Source organism: Anarrhichthys ocellatus, unplaced genomic scaffold (assembly GCF_004355925.1).
Source record: "Anarrhichthys ocellatus isolate YVR2014 unplaced genomic scaffold, GSC_Weel_1.0 scaffold20, whole genome shotgun sequence".
Lineage (NCBI taxonomy): Eukaryota > Metazoa > Chordata > Actinopteri > Perciformes > Anarhichadidae > Anarrhichthys > Anarrhichthys ocellatus.
This window is the reverse complement of record NW_022280050.1, coordinates 6,277,106-6,288,393: the sequence shown is the minus strand read 5'-3', so window position 1 is coordinate 6,288,393 and position 11,288 is coordinate 6,277,106. Positions and strand designations below refer to the sequence as shown.

The window sequence follows — 11,288 nt, the reverse complement described above, 5'->3', positions numbered from 1 at the left end:
AGTCTAATTTTAAGGATACTTTAATGGTGACTGGTTATCATCTCAGGTGTTTGCAGTGCGTACACCTAATAAAATGACACCTAATAAAATGAACAATGTGAAGGGATACATAAGCCTTTCTTTTAAAGTAAAACTATGCGAACATTACTAGAGAATAAAATGTTAAAAACCACACTGATCACACAAGCTGCTTCATCGGCTCATTCCATGGCTGCATGTAACGGGCTGTAACAGTAAAATTAATAAAGGATAACAGTCAGGGATGGCTCATAAAATGCTCATTGAGTAAATGTGACCAGAATTACAAGCAGTCATACCACATGTTTGATCCCTCAAGGAGTATTGCACAAATTAAAACAACCTTCTTTAACACATTTGGTGTTTACTTTTATTGCTCAATTAGAAATTCAGAGCATATATCTATTGCCTTCACATGACTCCCAAAATGGTGACGGCTGAGGCAGCTGGAGGCAAATCCTCCAATGGCAAAAATATGACGCGCACTATACTCTGCCTCTGATTGGCTACTTGTTGCCTTTGTTTGTTGGACTGGTCAGGTTTAGGCCCGAGTGAGAGTAGGGTTAAGAGATTAGGGTTAGGGTTAGGAGAGTGAGACTGGTTAGGGTTAAGGTAAGAATATTAGGGTAAGACAATCACAGGCAGAGTAGGGCGAATCATGCCTTCACTACAGTAGGATTCATAATATTGCCAAGTGGAGGGTGGGCGCTATGCTTCCGTGACAACATCATCAGTCAGCTCTGACAACAGCATGAGCACAGTGAAGAGTAGCCAGAGCTAGCCACTGTGGCACGCTCACATGCACGAAGATGCACTGTAAAGTCACGTGCAGCCGGCTTAGCTGTGTCAACAAAGCACTAACAAGCTCGGACTACAAAACACACGCAGGGGGATTGACTTCATTCTCTGCTCAGATAGACATTACTCCACTATATCTTTACATAGCAAATTGTTGTTTGCTTATTAATGCTCTGAATGTCAAACTGAAATTCAGGCCTAAATTACCATTAAACTGATTTTGAGTCAAGAAATAAGGACGGGGAATGAATGTAACTAAACAAATAGAGCGCTGGGGCTGAGCAGGTGTGGATGTGTGTCACTAACGCACCATGTCAAATCTGACACCTTGTCACTTCACACTCCCGACTGAACAAAACAGACCCAAACAGCTTATCTGCTACACTTTCAGTAAAATCATGTGATGAAATGATGTCTTATTTTGGATGTGATATCATGGTCATCCTGAATTTAATGGAATACAAGTTTGTATTGAACAGGGACCAATTTAAGACAAGGCAATTTTCTAAAATGTATTTTGGATGTCAATATGATGGACTGAGTCACTGGAAGGAGAATATATTTAATTTTCCATCTTCACTCCCCATGCCAGCAACAAATTTGATTTGACATTTGAAATTGATTCACTGTTGTTTTTTGTTTGACGTCACTTCAGTCTGCTCCTCCAAGCTTTGATTTAACTTGAACACACAGATCAACGAAGCAAAAGGCAAACGCATAAACAAGGCGACAAAATGGAAGATGAAAGCTGAGAGAAATCTAGTTTGTGTGCCAGCTGAACGATTTTAGTACAGCATTGTTCTTTCTACCAGACACATTATTCTGCACTACAGAAATGTGTTGGCGTTTTGTGAGTTTACATTTGCTGTAACTGTTCACTTTCATCCTAGATCTTTCTATCTCACTGATCTAAAATCATAAAATCATACATAAATCCTGTAAAAGCTGTTACAACAAAAAAATGCTACTTTGTGGACTGAATAAGGAAGCAAAATTTGAACTGATAACAAAAACATCTGCATGACGTGTTTTATTTTCCAGATTGGAGTTCATTACATCATCTTTTGATGATGTAATGACTGTGTGCAGAGATAAGGGAATAAAACAGAAGTGTTTTGATATAATCTGCGTGCCCTTTCTGTACACACATCCGCTGGGCACTTGGAGTGACTCCGGCCCTGGATGTGGCATACAACTTGGATACTGAACCACCAGAGGATCCATGTGGCCTTGTTTTTCCAATCCCTTTCCAGCCAATCCTCAGACACCAGAGAGCACGCTGCGTCCCTGCCACTTCCTGTTCATCAGCCTTCTCCACTGGCTGCTCACCAGGTTGCTTCTATGAACTGATGAGACACCAATCCCACCCACCTACTCTCTCTGCTCAGCACCCAACAGATACGTTTGGAACCTGCCTGCAAAATACTTACAGCCAAAAGCATCTACACACAATGTAACTCAAAGCATGTGCAGTGCTTATTACATTACATTACATTACATGACAGTCATTTAGCAGACGCTTTTATCCAAAGCGACTTACAATAAGTGTATTCAACATCGGTTTTCGAGAGAACTAGTCACCAGAAGTAATAAGTGCATGTCCTTTCCTCAAACAAGCATCTAAGAGCATAAACCAGAGCCAACGTACAGTGCAGAAACAAACGAATGCAATAAGTGCCACAAACTATTATAAAAACAATAAGTGCCATAAGCTAATATGAATACAATAGATGCCAAGTAAGTGCTAAGCGGAAGGGTAGGCCTTCTTGAAGAGGTGAGTTTTCAGCCTGTGCCGAAAGATGGGCAGCGACTCTGCCGTCCTGACGTCAGTGGGGAGTTCATTCCACCACTGTGGGGCCAGGACAGAAAACGGCCGCGACCGGGTCGATCGGCCGCAGGGACCTCTGAGCGACGGGGCAACCAGTCGCCCCGAGGTAGCAGAGCGAAGTGGTCGGGCCGGGGTGTAGGGCTTGACCATGGCCTGGAGATAGGAAGCTGCTGTTCCTTTCACTGCCCTGTAGGCTAGCACCAGAGTCTTAAACTGGATGCGGGCTCTTACAGGTAGCCAGTGTAGAGAACGGAGAAGGCAAGTTGTGTGGGAGAACTTGGGGCGATTGAACACCAGGCGAGCTGCAGCTTTCTGGACAAGCTCCAGAGGTCTGATGGCCGACGCCGGGGCTCCGGCAAGTAGTGAGTTGCAGTAGTCCAGGCGGGAGATGACAAGAGCCTGGATTAGCACCTGCGCCGTCTCATCAGTGAGGAAGGGGCGAATCCTCCTGATGTTGTAGAGCAGGAATCTGCAGGAGCGTGTAACCGATGCAATGTTTGCTGAGAACGACAGTTGGTCATCCAGGGTCACACCCAGGTTTCTCGCAGTCCGAGTTGGCGTCACCACGGTATCATCAATGGTGATGGACAGGTCTCGGTTCAGGCAACCCTTCCCCGGGAGGAACAGTAGCTCGGTTTTGTCCAGGTTGAGCTTGAGGTGGTGTGTCGTCATCCACTTCGAGATGTCAGCTAAGCACGCAGCGATGCGTGCCTCCACTTGAGTGTCCCCGGGGGGAAATGACAAGACCAGCTGGGTGTCATCGGCATAACAATGGTAAGAGAAGTCATGCGAGCGAATAACAGAACCCAGAGATGTTGTGTAGAGCGAGAAGAGAAGGGGGCCCAGGACTGAGCCTTGTGGAACCCCCGTAGTCAGCATGCGTGGTTCCGACATAGAGCCCCTCCATGACACCTGGTAGGATCGACCTGTCAGGTAAGATGCAAACAGGGAGAGTGCAGAGCCTGAATCCCACCAATCAAACTGCTTATCAAACTGTCCTCCTAAGATGTGTAATTTGTCACATCTAATCCAATATATCGGAGCTTCCAGATAATGAAAGCAATTCTATTCAGGCCACATGCAGGATGACGTGATTGTATACGAGAGCTGTCTTATGACCCTTCAAATAAAAATCACAACTGTGTTGTTTCAATCACAGAGCCCATCGGAAGCAGGAAACAAAGGGAAGAACAAATTGATGATCAGGCCGAGCTTCGGTCAGCGTGCCCGAGTGTGCTGAGCTCGGCTCATGTCTGCTCTGTTAAACAAACAGCGCGCTGCACGAGTTGCATGCATGAGTGGTATCCATAGACACTAATTCATGCACTTGTTATACGCTACCGCTACATGCAAGAAACATATATAACCTCAAATGTACAGAACAATTAAATATGTTAGGAAAAGGAGGGAAAACTGGAGACAGATTTACACTGAATAATTGACTTTGACAGGCATGAACAAATAATATTATCCATGGGTTTATTAGGGCAATGCTGTGCTCAGTCTGACATAGTTATGCAAGAGTACTCAGCCACCGGAGGACAGATCTGTGTGGGAGGAAGAGGAGGAGGAGTGTAACTTTGTTTCAGGGCTTCCTCCTGGCATCAATAAATGCAGTATTTCTTTGTTCACCCTGGTGTTCAGCCATACAAATACTGATCCCATGAAGCTTAATGTTTTTTATGCACCACAAAATGTATTTCAACTTTAATAAAGCCAGTGTGATGGAGAAACAGCCAGAGAGACATCCAGGGAAGTTGGAGGCAGTCTGGCCCCACTGTGCATCAGGATACTACATAAGCAATTGTACTGCATTGCGGCAATACTGGCAGGAATAAATGAGCACCAGTGCCAGGTAGAATAGTTTGGTGAAACTGTTGTTCGAACAACAAATCGTAAAATACTAGGAGCTAAAGTAAAGATTATCTGTCAACAAGCTGATTATGTGAATGTTGACTCGATAGCACTTCTGTCACAGCTTGGCCAACTTGCAAGGCAAAGCCAGCTCAGCACATCTAACAACAAAAGATCCATGTATTGATGCTGAATGTAGTAAATTGTTTTTGGGTGAAGTACATCTAGAAACATTACTGAGGGCAAATAGAGTGCATGTCTCATTTGGAGAACCTGGACTGAAACAAGAAACAAACATCCACAAGTTTTTAGACTCTGCATGGACCTGAACTGAGACCAAGTCATGACCGAGACCTATCGAGTCCAAGACAAGACCAGGACTTTGAGGGGTTAAGACAAAGTCAAGACCAGACCAGTGTGAGTCCCCCACTGCATGACACTAAAATGAGAGACATGCAAACCATAGGCAATCCTCAAATTGATATAAAAAAAAAAAAAATCCACCTTCCCATAAAAACACCCACAGAAAACAAATGAAGATCCCTCTTCATTCACCTCTGTACTGTGAATGGGTGTATGTATAAGTGTACCATGAGAAAAGTCTTGATAAAATAATCAAAAAGCACTGCAGAGGTGCATTTTCCTTATTTATCTACGAACAATCACAGTAATGATCAGACAATATCCCAGCAGTTGCGGTCTTGACCAGTCTTGAAAACAAAAACTGAATCCTCTTTGTCTGAGACCAAGACAAAACGGTCTCGAGACCAAGACCGATCTCAAGTACGTCAACACTACCTCAAATAACATCCTAATCCTTCTGCCTTATGAAAAGTACAGAATTTAAAAGCATGTAAATTGTTGAACTGCTTGACAAATGATGATCTTCCCTGAAAAATTGATTCATAGTGTTTGAGCACAGGATGTTTTTAATTTAAAACATCAAGTTTGTGTTAGTTGCATATTGGATCATGATTGGCTCATAAACAAGTTGTGATGTCACACAATTCTGTAAAACTCAGATTTAAGGGTAGCACAGAGAAAGATTCCCTCCTTAGCAGATGAATAAGTCAAATTTCTGCACAGTGAAGGTCAAACTTCCGAGTGAAGTGGCAAGAATCAAAACAAATGTTTGAGTTGATGAAGGCTTTAACATGATACAGTGAGTGGATAACATTAACAAAAATAGGATTCTCCAACATATATGAAGGGTATTTACTTCTTCATAACTAGATTATAGACATAACAACGCAACCATGCCAGACACTTTCCAAAGAAAAGCATTTCCGTAATGAATCTGAGAACCATTCTGTGCCCGAACTACATCTGAACCCAGTCACTTCACAGTGTGTCGATACATCACAAAACAACCGAGACCAACGAGATCTTATCTTAAGGACAAGGTTTGACGATGTGGGCGCCAGAATCAGAAGCTATAGAATCTCATCTGAAACACACCTTACTGGAAAGGTCGTCTGAGGGCAGAGGTGAAACGTGTAGCCTAGTAGTACTTCCACGTTGAGGATCTGGTCACACTGCTGCTGGCCAGTATGCCGACACAGACACACAGCCCATAATCTAACAGCCCCTTATGCCCTTCGGTCCCAGAGGAAATGGGCTGTCTCTCTCAGTAAACCAGCAGAGGGGGAGCTGAGAGAGACGAGGGGCTCTACGCAGCATGACATCGAACAACTAACACGCAGGAGATGGAGGGTTGGGTGGTGCATGGTGACCAACCATAAACAATGCTGTTTCTCTTAAGTATCTTATTACAATCAATCTAATATTTATAGTATGTTGAATTTCAGGTTTGTCCTGACACAGTGAGATATACTTCTATACTATTATGGCAGGTTATCTGAAGAGTTGGTCTGCGTTATACTTGTGCTGAGTGACTGAATTAGTGCACACAATTAAGACACCAGTAAACACAGAACCAGAATGAACCTTTTTCTCTTCAGCACTGCACTTCCATCTAGTGGTCAGGCACTGTAAACCTTCTACTCCCTGATAAGACCATCCATGTTGTGGAGCGCTTACACACAAACTAGGGAGCAGACGCTTCTGCTGGGGGGGGGGGGACAACAATAAATTAACAATCCAACCTCCACTGATCCACAAGATACGCCACCTACACTTTGGCTTGCGTTTGGCTCAATTCATCACAGTTTTCAAATTTCAATTGCAACAAGAACAAACTAAGACAGGTGGCTCTCCCCTGGCATTGAGCAGCCCCCTCAGTTAGGTCAGAAAGGATGAATGGACAAGAGATGCAAGCCGCCTTTAAGCTACCCACTCAGCTGTTATCGATCTGCTTTATGTCCGAAATTGTTGGCATTAACAATGAAAAAAAGTATAATTTTTACTGAAAATATGTATAAATAGCCGCATTTACCCGTTTGTGGGTGATTCTACATGTAGAATTGCCATTTCATTACAGCCTCATAATCAGGCTGAATTTTGTTTTCACCTCGTTATTCGATTAATTCGCTAAAAAAAAATAGAGATCAAGTCAACAGAGACTCAGAGATATGGGACCGGGCTAGTTTCATTCCAGAAAATGTAGTTAAATTCATCCTTGTCATATTTGTTTTAAGCAATGTAAATACTTTATGTAATGTCTCTAACTTTAGTCCTGTGACTAAAGAGAAACAAAGTCAGACTAAAGAAAATGACAAACGTTCACTTGTATTTCAGAACCTACTGCTGAACTACTCTGTAAACTATGTCGTGTTGTTTGCTGTTCACCAGTGTTTTGTGTGTCTGTATGTAACTTGGCTGCAAACTAATTTCCATGTAAGAGACATTAAAGATACTTTGAACTTTGGAAAAGACATGCTTAGATATACTTTGCAAGCAGCTCTTTCCGATCTCTTGATACAAGCATCGACCTTGAGTTAACCTCGGAGATGTGTCACAAGCTGCAATGTAGCCAGAGAATGTCTGTAGTATGATTCAAGTACAGATGGAGCAGCTAGAGGTACTCACCTCCCACAGAGACCTGAACTCCCTCTGCTCAATGCGTAGGAGCTCACTGAATTCCCGTGTGACAATAGTGGCGTGCCGGGGGGTGTTATCCAAGATCGACTCCCCAAATGCTGTGCCAATGCCCAGCGTGCATATAGTAACAGCATCCTGTAAAAGAAACAGAGAAGGTGCTTTACATGGACCATTACTCTGTAAGGACACAAAAATGCACCCAGACAAAGAACCTCGGAAATGCTAATACAATGTCCTTATTCTGCTGGATGAATGGCCCTTTTTTGAGGCACTTGAGGAGCACTGATCATATCACTTTCAACGGCTACAGGCAATCACCTGAACACTTGTGTTAGATAGATGGCCGCTCTCCAATCTGTAGAGAAATTACTTCAATCAGCACCCAAGAAAACTGACCGAGGTGCATGAAGCTGCGGTGTTAAAAACGAATCAGTAATATCCCCTAATGTTATAAGCAAAATGTTCTTTACAGCCTACACTCCAAATAAACTGGAGGTTGGATATAAATTAATTTGCCAGTGTAATGAATTTCAAGTGCACCTTAACTGACAAAATCATTCAAATCTTAAAGATTATGCGGATTTAATCCCACATTTTGCAAATTAGCACATCAAATTATCATTAATTTAAATCAGTCGTACCTGATAACTTGATGTCTCTGAAACTTTGACATCCAGCGAACCAGAAAGGACGGCATACCAGCTGGTGCCAATGTCTCCTTGGCGATACACTAAAAAACAGAACAGTTTGAAAAAATCAACAGGCTTTTAAAAGAGATACGTACTTCTATTTTGGTGGTGGATATACAATATGACCCTTTCAGAGCCTGTATTTTGACCTACGGGTGATGCCTTTCTCCAAGCACTCATAGAATCCACACAGGCAAATCTGCTGCAGCAAACTGGGGTGGAATCTTTCGAAGGCCTTCGCGTTTTTCAGACGTGCCAGGATTATGTCAACATCTTCTCCAGAGCGCTCTCCTGGTCTGGAAAAAGAAAGGGGCCAATGTACAGGTAACGGTAAAAATAAATGTACATAAGGCACCTAAATAGGCTGCAGAGCTTGAGTCGGCATAAGTGCATCTTGGCCTAGATTCTGAAAACACCTGTAGCTCTGCAGGAGCGATGTGATGCCAATTTATCCCTGAGGAACACTGTCCTCTGGTTTTGTTACTACAAATTGTTTCCTTACCAGGTTCCAAGGAACCTGAGCCGAGGGGAAAATCCTCCTCACTTTGCTCCCTTGACTTGGAATAATCTGCAGAGCATACTACAGTTTGATAATATAGTCGCCTTGGAAAAATGTAAAGCCATGTTAAAAGTCCATGTAGCTGAGAAATGCAACTACTTTGTTTGAGCTGGATTTATTCTCTTCCTTGTATGTATTTCCTGTCTATTGTGTTTTATTTGTATATAAACTGTGACTGGTGTGCGGTCTTGGCAAGGTCTCCCTCCTAAATAAAAGGTTGAGTAAAATAAAGAATCAGAATAGGTAATTCCGCAGGGTCTTAGGTTGCAACAAGAGCTTTGATTAAGTGTTCACAGTAAATTGCTTACAATAAAAGACAAGATTTCTCTATGAAAAGTTCCACAGAGCTTTGCACATGTTTGTGAAACCAAGCTGCTCACTGACCATTTGTTTCAACTGGACGATGCAAAAAGAGACTATTTCCATAAGGATATAATTGCTTAAAAGGTAACTCTATACATTGTTGTTTATCACATTGAGCTTGAACAATGTGAGGGATCTAAATTATGGCAAAAAACACTGATCACGTTCAGATCAGTGTGTTTTATCCCTCCCTTGCTTGTATCACACGGCCCCACATTTGTTACACTGAATGTGAAGCCTCTGATGTAACATGTGGGTGGTTGTACTGTAGCTACTATCACCTTTGAATCCATATCCATCCTTTCAAAAATTAAACTATGCAGTATCAATAATTCAAAAAGGGAATCAAGTTCCTACTTCACCGCTGCAACAATCCTCTGACTTAATGTAGCTCTGAAAATTATGTATTGTACTATATTATCAGTACAATAAAAGTGTTATCACCAAGCTTCATCATATATTCCCTGGCAACCTTTCAACTCACAGTAGTCACATTAAAGTATGTCTTTACTACACACGTCGTAATTGGACTGCATAATCACACCGGAGCCTACCCTGCATTATTTCAGCACTGCGTATTTTGTTAAACACGCTACACAGTGAGAACAACAAGGCAACAGAGAGATGTGTGGGAGCACGAGTTTCAAAGCCAAGGTGTCTATTTGGAAACCAACCAAGTCAACAAAAATAAGCTTTCAAAGGGTGCTGTTTTAGAGTCGACCTGAGGACAGAATGTTTTCATCACAGGGCGGCTTCTTGCAGTATGAACACTACAAACCTATACTGTGTCTAATTTACAGTTCAGTTACAAGAGCATGAGTCTTCAAAGAGTACAGAGAAGCTTTGCATTAAACTGTGACAACATAAACAGTTTCAGCGACACCTTTCGGGGGGTTTTTTTTTTTTTTTTACTCAATTAGTTTTTGCACTAAATACTGTGAAGAAATCCAATGACTTTTCAAATGGAGTGAGAAAAACGCAGGGAAACATTTGTGTTCGTCACCTGACTTGCATTTCAAAATTAGCAACAGAACAATAAAGTGAAGCGTACATGCTACAGGTATGTGATCGGAAAAGGTGAGTAATACAAGAACCGTTTGATTTGAGCGACACGGGAGGCTTCTCGGACTAACCAGAGGATATTACTGTGTAAACACGTCTGGCAGACTGCGTCACTGCTGTTCATAGCTGATGCACTTTGGACCTTTTCTTTGTCGCAGCCCCTCGTCATTTACACCTGAGCCATGTGTCCAACATCCCTGGCTGTTTGAAACCTAAAGCTCTTATGTTCACTGTCCCCCATTTTGAGTGTGTGAATTCAAGATGTAAAATGTATGCACAAGGAAGCGCTGTCAGAAATCCCCACAATGGATCAATTGAAGTGCATATCACGTACATCGTCACACACATTGCAATTTGTTCTTGCTGTAAATGATAGACATGTGCATTAGAGTTGTGCAACACTGCACCTGTCAGTGATGCAAAATGATGGTGACTCATAATTATCTGAAAGACTTTATTCCGTTTTTATCAGGTGTTGTTATTGGATGACTTTTTAAAGCAAGACCCTTGCAGCTGCTTGGTGGTTTAATAACTCCCCTGGCAGGTGTTCATGCAGTAGTTTCACCTGCTGGTCAAGTGCTCTGCAGTGATTTGGGGCAGAATGTACAGCTAAGGCACCTCAAAATAGCATAATCATGATCAGAGCTATCCCCATGGTATTTTAAATATTCTAATGGCTTATTGACACTAATCTTGTTTTATCAAAACACACAAATCTGCAGGGCCATTATGCTGAATTGTACTATATTATTCATAATGGACCAAATAATGTGTGTGGATTAAGCAATAGCATCATTGTGGCTCATTTTCTGCTCATCACAGAGAGCACAATGCCAAAGGACCTTGTCTTTTTGAAACTTTTACTTGCTCTTGTTAATCCATAGAACAAATTTAAGTGAGTAACTGAGACAGCTATTTACTGTCAGTGATTTATGTAGTCAGCGGTACAAAATATATTTTAACAGCATATCAAACGCATGTCTACAGTTGTCCTTAGCTTTGCTCCAATATTTCACCGGTCTTTGAGTTTGACCAGAGCCACAGTTGCACGTTCTTTGAAGCCCAAATGAACGCGTGTCCTGACATGAACGCAATAACCATAAGGATGCTGCACATG

At 42.2% G+C, this 11,288-nt stretch overlaps 1 protein-coding gene across 2 annotated transcripts in view; it reads right to left on the bottom strand.

Moving 5' to 3' along the window:
* rapgef4a (Rap guanine nucleotide exchange factor 4a) overlaps positions 1–11,288 on the bottom strand; it is a 32,055-nt gene that overhangs the window by 20,330 nt on the left and 437 nt on the right. For both annotated transcript variants that reach the window (XM_031858371.1, XM_031858372.1), the window contains exons 2-4: positions 8,341–8,483; positions 8,140–8,228; positions 7,487–7,633 (exon numbers count right to left, since the gene is read on the bottom strand). In XM_031858371.1, the coding sequence (XP_031714231.1) occupies positions 7,487–7,633; positions 8,140–8,228; positions 8,341–8,483 (379 nt within the window). The remainder of the gene's footprint in view (positions 1–7,486; positions 7,634–8,139; positions 8,229–8,340; positions 8,484–11,288) is intronic.